Source organism: Eptesicus fuscus, chromosome 18 (assembly GCF_027574615.1).
Source record: "Eptesicus fuscus isolate TK198812 chromosome 18, DD_ASM_mEF_20220401, whole genome shotgun sequence".
Taxonomy (NCBI): Eukaryota; Metazoa; Chordata; class Mammalia; order Chiroptera; family Vespertilionidae; genus Eptesicus; species Eptesicus fuscus.
The window spans coordinates 1067060-1081799 of record NC_072490.1 but is presented as its reverse complement, the minus strand read 5'-3'; the positions used below and the strand labels follow the sequence as shown (position 1 = coordinate 1081799).

The 14740-nt window shown below is 72.7% G+C and overlaps 1 protein-coding gene across 1 annotated transcript in view; it reads left to right on the top strand.

The window, feature by feature from the left end:
- COL7A1 (collagen type VII alpha 1 chain) overlaps positions 1-14740 on the top strand; it is a 36548-nt gene that overhangs the window by 21328 nt on the left and 480 nt on the right. The window contains exons 73-118 of the mRNA XM_054729811.1: positions 17-136; positions 216-416; positions 506-541; positions 617-670; positions 837-905; positions 980-1024; positions 1144-1206; positions 1291-1335; positions 1562-1597; positions 1684-1719; positions 1865-1909; positions 2059-2091; positions 2165-2227; positions 2304-2339; positions 2411-2491; positions 2845-2913; positions 3010-3045; positions 3116-3157; positions 3257-3301; positions 3377-3421; positions 7996-8031; positions 8114-8173; positions 8294-8401; positions 8530-8601; positions 8734-8769; positions 9650-9709; positions 9821-9865; positions 10069-10104; positions 10217-10252; positions 10327-10383; positions 10517-10588; positions 10973-11044; positions 11253-11288; positions 11521-11601; positions 11840-11893; positions 11962-12015; positions 12133-12195; positions 12550-12612; positions 12724-12840; positions 12984-13061; positions 13153-13206; positions 13370-13418; positions 13809-13841; positions 14035-14112; positions 14271-14357; positions 14448-14645. Coding sequence (XP_054585786.1) covers positions 17-136; positions 216-416; positions 506-541; positions 617-670; positions 837-905; positions 980-1024; positions 1144-1206; positions 1291-1335; positions 1562-1597; positions 1684-1719; positions 1865-1909; positions 2059-2091; positions 2165-2227; positions 2304-2339; positions 2411-2491; positions 2845-2913; positions 3010-3045; positions 3116-3157; positions 3257-3301; positions 3377-3421; positions 7996-8031; positions 8114-8173; positions 8294-8401; positions 8530-8601; positions 8734-8769; positions 9650-9709; positions 9821-9865; positions 10069-10104; positions 10217-10252; positions 10327-10383; positions 10517-10588; positions 10973-11044; positions 11253-11288; positions 11521-11601; positions 11840-11893; positions 11962-12015; positions 12133-12195; positions 12550-12612; positions 12724-12840; positions 12984-13061; positions 13153-13206; positions 13370-13418; positions 13809-13841; positions 14035-14112; positions 14271-14357; positions 14448-14645 — 2935 coding nt within the window. The remainder of the gene's footprint in view (positions 1-16; positions 137-215; positions 417-505; positions 542-616; positions 671-836; positions 906-979; positions 1025-1143; positions 1207-1290; positions 1336-1561; positions 1598-1683; positions 1720-1864; positions 1910-2058; positions 2092-2164; positions 2228-2303; positions 2340-2410; positions 2492-2844; positions 2914-3009; positions 3046-3115; positions 3158-3256; positions 3302-3376; positions 3422-7995; positions 8032-8113; positions 8174-8293; positions 8402-8529; positions 8602-8733; positions 8770-9649; positions 9710-9820; positions 9866-10068; positions 10105-10216; positions 10253-10326; positions 10384-10516; positions 10589-10972; positions 11045-11252; positions 11289-11520; positions 11602-11839; positions 11894-11961; positions 12016-12132; positions 12196-12549; positions 12613-12723; positions 12841-12983; positions 13062-13152; positions 13207-13369; positions 13419-13808; positions 13842-14034; positions 14113-14270; positions 14358-14447; positions 14646-14740) is intronic.

The following is a 14740-nucleotide window of genomic DNA, read 5'->3' as shown; positions in this document are numbered from 1 at the left end:
TGCCCTCCCTGCTCAGACCTCAGCCCTGCGGGAGATGGTGGAGACCTGGCAGGGGGGCTCCAGCGGCTTCCTGCCCGGGCCCGAACGGCGCGGCCCCAAGGGGGACCCCGGCGAGCCAGGCCCCCCCGGCAAGCAGGTTTGTTCGGGCTGCTCAGGGGGCGCCCGGCGGGGGGCAGGGTCGCACGGCCACCGGCACTCACTCCTCTCTCTGCCAGGGCCCCATCGGCTTCTCCGGAGACCGCGGGCCGAAGGGAGACCGTGGAGACCCCGGCCCTCAGGGGCCCCCCGGCCTGGCCCTCGGGGAGAGGGGCGCCCCGGGCCCTCCTGGCCTGGCCGGGGAGCCTGGGAAGCCTGGCATTCCTGGGCTCCCGGGCTCGGCTGGGGGTGCGGGGGAGGCAGGAAGACCAGGAGAACGGGTGAGCCCTGGGGGTGCCGGGAGCCAGGGAAGGGGGCTCAGGAGCTGGACTCCCCACGAACATACCCCACCCCACCATGTGCTCTTCAGGGAGAGCGGGGAGAGAAAGGAGAACGCGGAGAGCAGGTGAGCTGGGGTGGGCCCCCGGGGCGGGGCGGCCGAGGGGCCTCGCGGGGCAGCCACCCACTCTCTTTCCTGCAGGGCAGAGCCGGCCCCCCGGGCCCCCCCGGCCCCCCCGGACTGCCCGGCGACAAGGTGAGCCCCGCCCCGCCCCGCCCTAGGCCGCTAGGAAGCCACCATGGTGTCGGCCCAGCAGCTCCATGTGGTGTCTCTGACCCCATGACCTCTGGCCCTGTGACCTGGGACGACCCCTCCATGCCTCCGTGACAGACCATCCTCCCCTCTGACCTTGTGCTCACAGGTGGACGTGGACAAGCCAGGTCCTGGGCCCTCTGGGGAGCAAGGACCCCCTGGACTCAAGGGCGCAAAGGTCGGTGTGTGGGGTCAGCCTGGGGCCCGCTCCTGCCCGGCGCCGGGGCCTGGCCTGACATGTCGTCCTCACAGGGGGAGCCCGGCAGTGACGGCGACCGAGGCCCCAAAGGAGACAGGGTGAGCCCCCTCGCCCTCCCCCTCCCCCTCCCCCTCCCCCTCCTCTGCGGGGCTGCTGGGCGGGGTGTGTGGGCACCGGCACGGGCAGTGATGGGCCTCAGCCAGCTCCTCATCTGCAGGGGGCGCCCGGCATCAAGGGCGAGCCGGGGGAGCCTGGACAGAGGGGCCCAGGCGGCATCCCGGTGAGTCCTGCGGCGCCCGGGACGTCGGGGGGAGCGGGGGGGGGCGGGGGAGGGACAGGGTGGCCTCAAACCCCTTCTCCGCAGGGCCTGTCGGGAGAGCGCGGTGTGGCCGGGCCCGAGGGGAAGCCGGTGAGTGGAGGCAGGAAGCTGGGCCCGGTGCTGCTGGGCGCCTGCCCCCCGGGGGGTGTCTGTGTGCCCGGGGGGGGGGTGCGGATGCAGGATGTGTGTGGGGGGTCGTGTGTGCACGCGCACGCACAGGCCGTAGGTGCTGTCCGTGAGGAGCGGCCGAGGCCACGGGTGACCTGTGCTGGGGGGGCGGCCCGGATCCAGGCTCAGCAGCCCCTTCTCTCTCCAGGGACTGCAAGGCCCACGGGGAGCCCCTGGCCCGGCGGTGAGTACCCAGAATCCCCCTCCCGCCCCCTCCTGCCCAGCCCCCACAGTGGGCAGCACGGCCTCATCGGACCCTCTCTCCACCAGGGAGGCCACGGAGACCCTGGACCCCCCGGGGCCCCGGTGAGTGACAGGCGGCTCTGCCCCGAGGGGGTGGGACGGGGGCAGGCCCCACGGAGGAGCCAGACCTGTCTGTGTTCATCCCTGAGCCCAGGGGGGTGGCTCTGACCCCTGACCCCTGACCCCCGCCCTCGACACTTCTCTCCAGGGTCTCGCTGGCCCCGCGGGACCGCAGGGACCCTCCGGGCTGAAGGTGAGCGGCGGCGTGTGCGGGTGTGGCTGGGAGGGGGGGCTCCCCGAGCCGTGCCAGCGCGGGGTACCGCCTGCACCCCCCTGGCTGCCCTGCCTGCTGCTGTGGGGGGGCTGGGCGTGCCTGTCCGGCTCACGTCTCGGTCTTCGCAGGGGGAGCCGGGAGAGACGGGACCGCCAGGACGGGTGAGTGGCCAGGCCGTGGCCGGGGTCACGGCGGGGGGGGGGCGGGGGGCGCGTGCTGACTTCTCTCCCCCAGGGCCTGCCTGGACCTCCTGGACCCGTGGGCCTCCCCGGGCCCCCCGGCGCCTCCGGCCTGGTGGTGAGTGAGCCCCAGCCCCGGTCCCCGTCCCTGCCCGTGCGCCCGCGTCCCCCTCTCACGGACTTCTCTCCCTCAGGGTCCCCAGGGGTCGCCGGGTTTGCCTGGACAAGTGGTGAGTCCCGAGGTCGGGCTGGGCTCCGGGTCGGGGGGCAGCGGGCGGCCCTGACAGAGCCCTTCCTCCAGGGGGAGACCGGGAAGCCGGGAGCCCCCGGGCGCGATGGTGCCGGCGGCAAAGACGGAGACCGAGGAGCCCCGGGCGTGCCGGTGTGTGTTCTGAGGGCAGCTCCCTGCAGGCCTGCGACGGGCTCCTAGGGGAGGGGAGGAGGGCAGGAGGGAGGGGAGGAGGGGGAGGGGAGATGGGGAGGAGGGGGAGGGGAGAGAGGAGGAGGAAGGGAGGAGGGGAGATGGGGAGGAGGGAGGGGAGGAGGGGGAGGGAGGGGAGAGAGGAGGAGGGAGGGGAGGAGGGGGAGGGGAGAGAGGAGGAGGGAGGGGAGGAGGGGGAGGAGGAGGGGAGGGAGAGGAGGAGGGAGGGGAGGAGGTGGAGGGGAGAGGGGAGGAGGGAGGGGGAGGGGAGGGGGAGGAGGGGAGGCACTGAGCTCCTCACTGTTCTGCCACAGGGGTCGCCAGGCCTGCCTGGCCCTGTCGGACCTAAAGGAGAACCTGGACCCATGGGGACCCCTGGACAGGTGACCTTTGACCCCCCAGCTTGGTTTGCAGGGCCGCCCAGGGCAGAGTGTGGGGGCTGCTGGGGAGGTGTGGGAGCTCACTGGCCTTCCCCACAGGCTGCGGTCGGGCCCCCTGGAGTGAAGGGAGAGAAGGTGAGTGTGGGGGCGCCCGGGAAGTGGGGCACGGGGCGGGCCGGATCCCCACTGAGCCCTCTCCCCGCAGGGAGCCCCTGGAGGCCTTGCCCGCGACCTGGTGGGAGAGCCGGTGAGTATGGCGCCTCCGCCCGCCCGCAGCCTCGTGCCCTCTGACCCTGCGCCCACAGCAGGCTCACCTTTGACCTGCTGCCTCCTGCCGTCCCTGCAGGGAGCCAAAGGGGACCGAGGACTGCCCGGGCCGCGGGGAGAGAAGGTGAGGGCCTGGCCCGGGCTGCGCGCTGGGCGGGGGGAGGCGGGGCGGCCAGACCCTCACCCCCTTTCTGTGCAGGGAGAAGCCGGCCGCGCGGGGGAGCCCGGAGACCCCGGGGAAGATGTGAGTTGGTCTGGCGCCGCGCCCGGGGAGGAGTCCCATCGCACACGGGGCCCGGGGAGGAGTCCCATCGCACACGGGGGCCCGGGGAGGAGTCCCATCGCACACGGGGGCCCGGGGAGGAGTCCCATCGCACACGGCACCCGGAGAGGAGTCCCATCGCACACACGGGTACCCGGGGAGGAGTCCCATCGCACACACGGGTACCCGGGGAGGAGTCCCATCGCACACGGGGGCCCGGGGAGGAGTCCCATCGCACACATGGGTGCCCGGGGAGGAGTCCCATCGCACACACGGCACCCGGGGAGGAGTCCCATCGCACACGGGGGCCCGGGGAGGAGTCCCATCGCACACGGGGGCCCGGGGAGGAGTCCCATCGCACACATGGGTGCCCGGGGAGGAGTCCCATCGCACACGGCGCCCGAGGAGGAGTCCCATCGCACACGGCGCCCGGGGAGGAGTCCCATCGCACACACGGGTACCCGGGGAGGAGTCCCATCGCACACATGGGTACCCGGGGAGGAGTCCCATCGCACACACGGCACCCGGGGAGGAGTCCCATCGCACACGGCGCCCGGGGAGGAGTCCCATCGCACACGGCGCCCGGGGAGGAGTCCCATCGCACACGGGGCCCGGGGAGGAGTCCCATCGCACACGGCGCCCGGGGAGGAGTCCCATCGCACACGGCGCCCGGGGAGGAGTCCCATCGCACACGGGGCCCGGGGAGGAGTCCCATCGCACACGGCACCCGGGGAGGAGTCCCATCGCACACGGCGCCCGGGGAGGAGTCCCATCGCACACGGCGCCCGGGGAGGAGTCCCATCGCACACGGGGGCCCGGGGAGGAGTCCCATCGCACACATGGGTGCCCGGGGAGGAGTCCCATCGCACACGGCGCCCGGGGAGGAGTCCCATCGCACACGGCGCCCGGGGAGGAGTCCCATCGCACACGGGGGCCCGGGGAGGAGTCCCATCGCACACATGGGTGCCCGGGGAGGAGTCCCATCGCACACACGGCACCCGGGGAGGAGTCCCATCGCACACGGGGGCCCGGGGAGGAGTCCCATCGCACACGGGGGCCCGGGGAGGAGTCCCATCGCACACACGGCACCCGGGGAGGAGTCCCATCGCACACATGGGTGCCCGGGGAGGAGTCCCATCGCACACGGCGCCCGGGGAGGAGTCCCATCGCACACGGGGGCCGGGGAGGAGTCCCATCGCACACGGCGCCCGGGGAGGAGTCCCATCGCACACATGGGTGTCCGGGGAGGAGTCCCATCGCACACGGGGGCCCGGGGAGGAGTCCCATCGCACACATGGGTGCCCGGGGAGGAGTCCCATCGCACACGGGGGCCCGGGGAGGAGTCCCATCGCACACGGCGCCCGGGGAGGAGTCCCATCGCACACGGCGCCCGGGGAGGAGTCCCATCGCACACATGGGTGCCCGGGGAGGAGTCCCATCGCACACGGGGGCCCGGGGAGGAGTCCCATCGCACACGGGGGCCCGGGGAGGAGTCCCATCGCACACGGGGGCCGGGGAGGAGTCCCATCGCACACGGGGGCCGGGGAGGAGTCCCATCGCACACGGGGGCCCGGGGAGGAGTCCCATCGCACACATGGGTGCCCGGGGAGGAGTCCCATCGCACACGGGGGCCCGGGGAGGAGTCCCATCGCACACGGCGCCCGGGGAGGAGTCCCATCGCACACGGCGCCCGGGGAGGAGTCCCATCGCACACATGGGTGCCCGGGGAGGAGTCCCATCGCACACGGGGGCCCGGGGAGGAGTCCCATCGCACACGGGGGCCGGGGAGGAGTCCCATCGCACACGGGGGCCGGGGAGGAGTCCCATCGCACACGGGGCCCGGGGAGGAGTCCCATCGCACACGGGGGCCGGGGAGGAGTCCCATCGCACACGGGGCCCGGGGAGGAGTCCCATCGCACACGGCGCCCGGGGAGGAGTCCCATCGCACACATGGGTGCCCGGGGAGGAGTCCCATCGCACACGGGGCCCGGGGAGGAGTCCCATCGCACACATGGGTGCCCGGGGAGGAGTCCCATCGCACACGGCGCCCGGGGAGGAGTCCCATCGCACACATGGGTGCCCGGGGAGGAGTCCCATCGCACACGGGGCCCGGGGAGGAGTCCCATCGCACACATGGGTGCCCGGGGAGGAGTCCCATCGCACACATGGGTGCCCGGGGAGGAGTCCCATCGCACACGGGGCCCGGGGAGGAGTCCCATCGCACACGGCGCCCGGGGAGGAGTCCCATCGCACACGGCGCCCGGGGAGGAGTCCCATCGCACACGGCGCCCGGGGAGGAGTCCCATCGCACACGGCGCCCGGGGAGGAGTCCCATCGCACACGGGGGCCCGGGGAGGAGTCCCATCGCACACATGGGTGCCCGGGGAGGAGTCCCATCGCACACGGGGGCCCGGGGAGGAGTCCCATCGCACACATGGGTGCCCGGGGAGGAGTCCCATCGCACACGGGGCCCGGGGAGGAGTCCCATCGCACACACGGGGGCCCGGGGAGGAGTCCCATCGCACACGGGGCCGGGGAGGAGTCCCATCGCACACACGGGGGCCCGGGGAGGAGTCCCATTGCACACGGGGGCCGGGGAGGAGTCCCATCGCACACACGGGGGCCCGGGGAGGAGTCCCATTGCACACGGGGGCCCGGGGAGGAGTCCCATCGCACACATGGGTGCCCGGGGAGGAGTCCCATCGCACACGGCACCCGGGGAGGAGTCCCATCGCACACATGGGTGCCCGGGGAGGAGTCCCATCGCACACATGGGTGCCCGGGGAGGAGTCCCATCGCACACATGGGTGCCCGGGGAGGAGTCCCATCGCACACGGGGGCCCGGGGAGGAGTCCCATCGCACACATGGGTGCCCGGGGAGGAGTCCCATCGCACACATGGGTGCCCGGGGAGGAGTCCCATCGCACACGGGCGCCCGGGGAGGAGTCCCATCGCACACGGGGCCCGGGGAGGAGTCCCATCGCACACGGGGCCCGGGGAGGAGTCCCATCGCACACGGGGGCCGGGGAGGAGTCCCATCGCACACGGCGCCCGGGGAGGAGTCCCATCGCACACACGGGCGCCCGGGGAGGAGTCCCATCGCACACATGGGCGCCCGGGGAGGAGTCCCATCGCACACGGGGGCCCGGGGAGGAGTCCCATCGCACACGGGTGCCCGGGGAGGAGTCCCATCGCACACATGGGTACCCGGGGAGGAGTCCCATCGCACACGGGGGCCCGGGGAGGAGTCCCATCGCACACATGGGCGCCCGGGGAGGAGTCCCATCGCACACGGGGGCCGGGGAGGAGTCCCATCGCACACATGGGGGCCCGGGGAGGAGTCCCATCGCACACGGCACCCGGGGAGGAGTCCCATCGCACACATGGGCGCCCGGGGAGGAGTCCCATCGCACACATGGGTGCCCGGGGCCTGCGCCGGTCTGAGCCCGCGCCTGGGCACGGCCGCGTTCACGCTCTGGACCGCACTCCCGGCTCAGCCGTCTCGCTGCCGTGTGTGCAGCCCCGGCCTCGGGTCCTGCCCCCCCTCCCGGGTCCCGGACAGCAGAGCGTGTGGCCCTTTCCGCCCGGCTGTGCTTCGCGTGCGCGTCAGTGTCTGTGGACAGCGTGTGTCCGAGCTCCACACGTCACGCTCACGTTCATGGCCCCACGTGTCTGTGCTCACCTGCGCGCCCCTGCCTGTGCCCTCGGAGCCCCTGATCCCCTCTGAGCTCCCGCCAGCCAGCCCGCGGTCACACGCCTGCGTTCCCGGTGCCCGTGGTCACACGCCTGCGTTCCCGGTGCCTGTGGTCACACGCCTGCGTTCCCGGTGCCTGTGGTCACACGCCTGCGTTCCCGGTGCCTGTGGTCACACGCCTGCGTTCCCGGTGCCGCGGTCACACGCCTGCGTTCCCGGTGCCTGTGGTCACACGCCTGCGTTCCCGGTGCCTGTAGTCACACGCCTGCGTTCCCGGTGCCTGTGGTCACACGCCTGCGTTCCCGGTGCCTGTGGTCACACGCCTGCGTTCCCGGTGCCTGTGGTCACATGGTCACACGCCTGCGTTCCCGGTGCCTGTGGTCACATGGTCACACGCCTGCGTTCCCGGTGCCTGTGGTCACACGCCTGCGTTCCCGGTGCCTGTGGTCACACGCCTGCGTTCCCGGTGCCCGCGGTCACACGCCTGCGTTCCCGGTGCCTGTGGTCACACGCCTGCGTTCCCGGTGCCTGTAGTCACACGCCTGCGTTCCCGGTGCCTGTGGTCACACGCCTGCGTTCCCGGTGCCTGTAGTCACACGCCTGCGTTCCCGGTGCCTGTGGTCACACGCCTGCGTTCCCGGTGCCTGTAGTCACACGCCTGCGTTCCCGGTGCCCGTGGTCACACGCCTGCGTTCCCGGTGCCGTGGTCACACGCCTGCGTTCCCGGTGCCGCGGTCACATGGTCACACGCCTGCGTTCCCGGTGCCGGGGTCACATCTGCCCTCGGCTCGCGGGGACCCTTTGGAGCGGCCTGAGCGGGGCGCACGCTCCCCTCAAGCGCTGCTTCCTTTGCCTTTTTCAGGGCTTTAAAGGGGCCCCAGGACTCAAGGGTCAGAAGGTACGTGCGCCCCAAAGTGTCCCTGCTGGGGCTCGCAGCCCTGAGGCTCCCTGCACCTAACCTGCCCCCTTTCACCTCGAAGGGTGACCCAGGAGTCGGGGTGCAGGGCCCCCCTGGGCCAAGCGGTCCTCCGGGTGTGAAGGTAGGTCGCTGCCCCATCCCCAGAGGGGGGCAGGGGGCCCCGGAGGGGGAGGCAGAGGGCATTCGGGGGCCGGGCGGGGGGGCCCTGGGGACCACTCCTCCCTCGGCTCTCCGTGTCCAGGGGGACGTGGGCGCCTCGGGCCCCCCCGGCGCTCCTGGCATCGTCGGCTTCCCCGGCCAGACGGGCCCTCGGGGAGAGACGGGCCAGCCGGGCCCCGGCGGAGAGCGGGTAAGGGCGCTGCGGGGGCGGCGGGTGGAGACGCCGTGGGGAGGGGGCGGCCCAGCCTGCCGGCTCCCTGTGGTGGGGGGCAGGGGGGCCCCCAGTCACCTCTGCTCCTCTCGCTCACTCTCCGGTAGGGCCTGGCCGGCGCCCCAGGCAGAGAGGGGGCCCCCGGGCCCTCAGGGCCTCCGGGACCACCAGGGCCGGTGGTGAGTAGGTGCCCCCCGCGTGTCCCGTCCTGTGGGACGTCTGTCCGCACGGAGCCTGGGGGGGCTGTGCCACGCTGGGGGCTGGGGGGCGCCTCTGAGGGGCCCGGGACCCTCACCTCTCTCTGCCCACAGGGAGCGCCTGGGGCCTCCGGACTCAAAGGAGACAAGGTAGGTGGGCAGTGTGCTGGCTCCCCTGACCCATCACCCCCCACCCCACTGACCCCGTCACCCCCCACCCCACCGACCCCGTCACCCCCCACCTCACTGACCCCGTCACCTCACTGACCCCGTCACCCCCCACCCCACAGACCCCGTCACCCCCCACCCCACTGACCCCGTCACCCCCCACCCCACCGACCCCGTCACCCCACCGACCCCGTCACCCCACTGACCCCTCCACCCCACTGACCCCGTCACCCCACTGACCCCGTCACCCCCCACCCCACAGACCCCGTCCCGTCACCCCCACCCCACTGACCCCGTCACCCCCCACCCCACCGACCCCACCACCCCCACCCCACCGACCCCGTCACCCCCCACCCCACCGACCCCGTCACCCCCCCACCCCACCGACCCCATCACCCCCACCCCACCGACCCCGTCACCCCCCCCCCCACCGACCCCGTCACCCCCCACCCCACCGACCCCTGACCCCCCACACCCTCCACCCCACTGACCCCGTCACCCCACTGACCCCTCCACCCCACTGACCCCGTCACCCCACTGACCCCGTCACCCCACTGACCCCTCCACCCCACTGACCCCTCCACCCCACTGACCCCGTCACCCCACTGACCCCTCCACCCCACTGACCCCGTCACCCCACTGACCCCGTCACCCCACTGACCCCTCCACCCCACTGACCCCTCCACCCCACTGACCCCTCCACCCCACTGACCCCGTCACCCCACTGACCCCTCCACCCCACTGACCCCGTCACCCCACTGACCCCGTCACCCCACTGACCCCTCCACCCCACTGACCTACAATGGCCCCCTGCCCCCACCCCGATTCCTGGCTCTCACCCCTGGTGCCCTTTGACCTGCAGGGGAACCCTGGAGCGGGCCTGCCCGGAGCGCGTGGAGAGCGCGGGGAGCCGGGAGTCCGGGTACGTACCTGTCTGCGGCCACGCCCACTGGACGAGCCACTCGGGACCCCCTTCTGGCTCACCTCGTCTGTAACCCCACGTCTGACTCAGGAATTCACTGTCACCATCCAGGGTGAAGACGGCCACCCCGGCCAGGAGGGACCCCGAGGCCCTGCGGTGGGTCCCCGGGCAGGCGCGGGGGGGGGGGCTCTATCACTCTGTGCCCTGGGGACCCGGCCCCACAGCCCCCGTCCTCCCTCTGCCCAGGCTCCTCTCTGGGCCTTCGTCCCCTCAGTTCCCAGGGCCCCCCTGTCCGCCCACCCCTGAGCGTCTCCCCACCGGCCCCCGAGCCCCCGAGCTCACAGGCTTCTCTCTCCCAGGGCCCCCCAGGCAGCCGGGGGGAGCGCGGCGAGAAGGTAAGGGCTTGGGGAAGGCCCGGGAGCGTGCATGGAGGTGGGGGGTGGCCTTGTAAGTCGGGGCTTGGGGACCCCTCGGTCTGGGGGAGACTCACACTCTGACATCCCATAGGGCGACCCTGGAGCCGCGGGGCTGAAGGGTGACAGGGTGAGTGTGGGCCCGGGGGAGGTGGGGAGGACTCGGGCTCCTGACGCCTCTGACCGTCCCGTCCGTCCGCGCAGGGCGACGCCGCTGTGGTTCTGGGGCCTCCTGGGCCGCGGGGTGCCAAGGGGGACGCGGTGAGTGCAGACGGGGTCTCCCTGGGGTGCGGGTGGGACTCCCGTAGGGGCAGGGCCAGGAGATCTGAGAGCTCAAACCCTCAGAGGGTGAGAGACCTCCAGCCCCTGACCCTGACCCCTGACCCTGACGCAGGGTGAGCGAGGGCTGCGAGGTGCAGATGGCGAGAAAGGACCTCGGGGAGACACTGGGATTCCTGGAGAGAAGGTGTGGGGAAGAGGGGTGCTCTCTCTGGGGTCAGGGGGGTTCCTGGGAGGCTGGGAGGGGAGCGGGGGTGGGGGAATGGGAGGCGGCTTTCTGGGCGTCAGCGGGGAGGGTCGGTGGCCACAGTGACCTCTGGGTCAGCCAGACAGCGGACAGCGGGATCCGCAGAGGCTCAAGGGCCTCAGCCGAGGTCATGGGGGGGGGGCGGGGGGCGCGGCTCTGGGAACAGGAAAAGGCCTCTGGGGGTCAGGGGCACCCCGGGTGGGTTTAGGGGGACACGGGCCACTCCAGGGGCCGGCGGGGGCGGCGTGGAGGAGCCGCGGGCGGGTTCCGGTCACGCCTCAGCCTCTGCCTGCCGGGTGCTGACTGTCCCCCGTCGCCCCGCAGGGCACCCAGGGGGAGCCCGGGGACAAAGGCGCGGCCGGGCCGCCGGGAGCACGCGGACCCGCAGGACCTCAGGCAAGGCCTCCCCAGCACGGACCCGCCACACGCCACACACGTGGCCCCGGGGGGAGGGTTCCGGGCTCCCTCCCTCCCTCCACGCGTGTTCCCTCAGGATCGGGTGCAGCTGGGCCCTGACCCCGTCCCCCGCGGCTGCTGATGCGGCAGGCCGGCCGCGTGGGGACGGTCACGCTCAGGGGCCCCTCCCTCCCTCCCCTTTCCCCAGGGGGAGCCCGGTGCTGCGGGGATCCCTGGAGACCCGGTAAGGTGCCCCTGCTCACGTGGCGACCTTTGACCCCATGACGACCAGGACTCATGGTGTCGTCAAGTTGCCCGCGGCCCCCACCCTCACAGTGACCCCCCCCCGAGCACCCTGCCCTCCCAGTGACCCTGCCCCCCAAGGACGCCTCCCCCCACGTGTCCCCTGTGTTCTGTCCGGACGAGTCCCTCTGACCCTCCCTGACCCCCGACCTCGTGTTGCCCTCTCTCCCCAGGGATCCCCGGGAAAGGACGGAGCCCCCGGCCTCCGTGGAGAGAAAGGAGAGATGGGCTTTGTGGGTCCCCGGGGCCTCAAGGTGGGAAGGGACCGGGGTTTTTTCCTGGTCGGGAGGCTGATGTTGGAGGGCGCGGTGTCTGGGGTCAGGGGTCAGGTGTCGGGGTCAGAGGTTGCGGTATCCAGGTTGACTGTGGGGGTGGTAACCGGTCAGGGCTGGCTGGGGCGAGGCCGTGTCTGCGGCCGGTTCGGAAGTGGTTTCAGGGCTCGGGGGCAGAGGGCGAGGCAGCTCGGGGTCCCTCCACCTGCTTCTCCCGCAGGGCGAGCGCGGGGCGAAGGGCGCCTGTGGCCTGGACGGGGAGAAGGGCGACAAGGTAAGAGGGGAGCGGGCGTGGGCGGCTGCCGGGCTGAGGCCTCAGCTGACCCCCCACTGTCCCCGCAGGGAGAGGCGGGGCCCCCGGGCCGACACGGGCTGGCAGGACACAAGGGAGACATGGTGAGTGCGGGGGGGGGGGGGGGGGGGGTGAGTGGGGGGGGGGGGGGGGGGGCAGGACGGGGGGGGGGGCGGGGGGACCCAGGGCCTCGCTCATGGCTCACGTCTTCTCTCCACCAGGGGGAGCCAGGGGAGCCGGGCCAGGTGGGGGCCCCTGGCAAGGAGGGCCTGATCGGCCCCAAGGTACGGGCTCTCCCCAGTGGGCACCGGGCGTCGGAGGGCAGGGAGGCCGGGGGGTCCCGGGGGTCAGGAGCAGGAGCTGTGGGGCTGGGACACTGGCTGGTCTTGGGGTTTCGGGGTGGGGCAGGGTCACGTGGGGTTTAGGATGGAGGCATGGGAGGGGCAGGTTGCATGCGGGTCAGGGCTGAGGGTTTGGGGGGAGGTCAGAGGGTCAGGGTGGGAGGCAGGTAGGGTCAGGGTGGAGGTTACCGTGGGGGCAGGGTCCAGGCTCAGAGGGTCCTCGGTGCTTGGGCTCCGGAAGGTGTGGCCACTGGGAGGCCAAGGCAGAGGGTCCCTTATACTTCCTTCCGTTGCCAGGGCGACCGGGGCTTTGACGGGCAGTCGGGGCCCAAGGGTGACCAGGGCGAGAAAGGGGAGCGGGTAAGTCGAGGCCAAGGTGGTGGTGAACGGGGGATGGGGGGCTGGTGCTCTCTGGAAGGGGGGCCCGTCTTCGGAGGCTCTGAGCACTGACCCTGACCTGTTTCTCCCCAGGGCCCCCCAGGAATTGGGGGCCCCCCAGGGCCTAGGGGCAGTGATGGTGCTAGCGGTCCCCCCGGGCCGCCGGGCAGTGTGGGCCCCAAAGGTTCGGAAGGACTCCAGGGCCAGAAGGTGAGGGGCCCTGACTCTGACCCTTGACCCCTGAACCTGCCTGCCTCTTCCAGCCTCACTGACCTCGGACCCTATGATCCCCAAATGCCCTACTCCTGACCCCAAACCTCTGACCCAGCTCACTCGGCCTTTGTGTCCGACAGGGTGAGCGAGGTCCCCGTGGAGAGGGCGTGGTGGGGGCCCCTGGCGCCCCTGGGGCCCCCGGAGAGAGGGGGGAACAGGTGAGTGGGGATTCCTGGGCTTGGGGTCAGGGTGAGTGACCTCTGGTGTCCCTGAGCTCAGAGGTCAAAGCCTGGTCCCCACTGCACGTAGGGGCGGCCCGGACCTGCTGGCCCCCGAGGCGAGAAGGGACAAGCTGCACTGACAGTGAGTGTGGCCGGGCGGGCTGGGCCTGCCCCGACCCCACACCCTGACCCCTGACCCCGGGCCCCGGGCCCCGGGCCCCGGGCCCTGGCTTGACGCTGTCCCTCCGCGCTCCCTGCCTCGTGTGCCCTTTGTCCGTCCCTGATCCTCGCGGCTGGTGCTCCAGGAGGACGACATCCGGGGCTTCGTGCGCCAGGAGATGAGTCAGCACTGCGGTGAGCGCCCCGCCCAGGGCCCGGCGGTGCGGGGGCCTCGGAGGGGGTGGGACGGGTGGGGACCCAGGAGGAGCGGACGCATGGACTGTGACCCTGCGGCCCCGTGTGGCGTGTGGCGGCGGTGGGGCGGGGTGGCACCGAGCTGGCCCCTGGGCATCTGCCCCCGTCCCTCTGTCTCACGTGGGCTCTGTCTGGCCGTCCCTGTCTCCGCTCCTGCCCTTTGCTGACGCTGTTCCCAACTTCCCTCCATCCTTCCTCGTCCTCCTCGGCCCCGCGCTGTCTCTCCCCCTGTGCTCTCTGGTCCCTCCTCTCCGTCCCGCCCTGTGCCCCCCCACCGGGTGCCTCTCTCCTGCTCCCTCTCATTGTGCCCCCCCCCCCCCCCCCCCACAGCCTGCCAGGGCCAGTTCCTCGCATCTGGATCCCGTGAGTAGTTTCCTGGTATTTTCTGCCCCAGAACTTCCCTCCCCGCAGGCCTCCTGCCCATCACCTGGCCCTCGGCAGGGGCGGCCCGGCCCTGCACCCCTCTCCCTGCTCAGGGCCCTGCACCCCTCTCCCTGCTCAGGGCCCTGCACCCCCTCTCCCTGCTCAGGGCCCTGCACCCCCTCTCCCTGCTCAGGGCCCCTGCCTAGTTACGCGGACACCAGCGGCCGCCAGCGCCTCCCTGTGCTGCAGGTCTCTCACGCGGAGGAGGAAGGTGAGGGCTGCGGCCCCCGTGGGCGTGGCAGGTGGGGCACAGACACAGCAGGGCACATGCATGCACATGCGCACACTCGTGGGAGGCGTGGGCTGGGGCTGAGCCTGTGAGCCTGGCCCCGCAGCGGCGCCCACAGCACGCCCCCCCCCCCCCCGCAGACCGAGTGCCCCCCGAGGACGACGAGTACGAGTACGAGTACCCGGTGGAGGACGCCCAGGACCCCCAGGCTCCCTGGGACGGCGACGGTGAGAGCGGGGCTGGCGCAGAGGGTTCGGGGTCAGGGTCCCTCTCAGCTACCCCACCCCCCGCTGACCTCCTGACGCCCTTGACCCCAGACCCCTGCTGGCTCCCGCTGGACGAGGGCTCCTGCTCTGCCTACACCCTGCGCTGGTACCACCGGGCCGCGGCGGGGGGCACACGGGCCTGCCAGCCCTTTGTCTACGGCGGCTGCGGCGGGAACGCCAACCGTTTTGGGACCCGAGAGGCCTGTGAGCGCCGCTGCCTGCCCCACGGGGCCCAGAGCCAGGGAGCAGGTACGGCCCCCACAGGGCGGTCAGACCCGACCCAGTCGCTAAAGAGAGAACCTCGAGGTGCGGTTCCCACTAGGGTCCCCCCCCCCCCCCCCCCG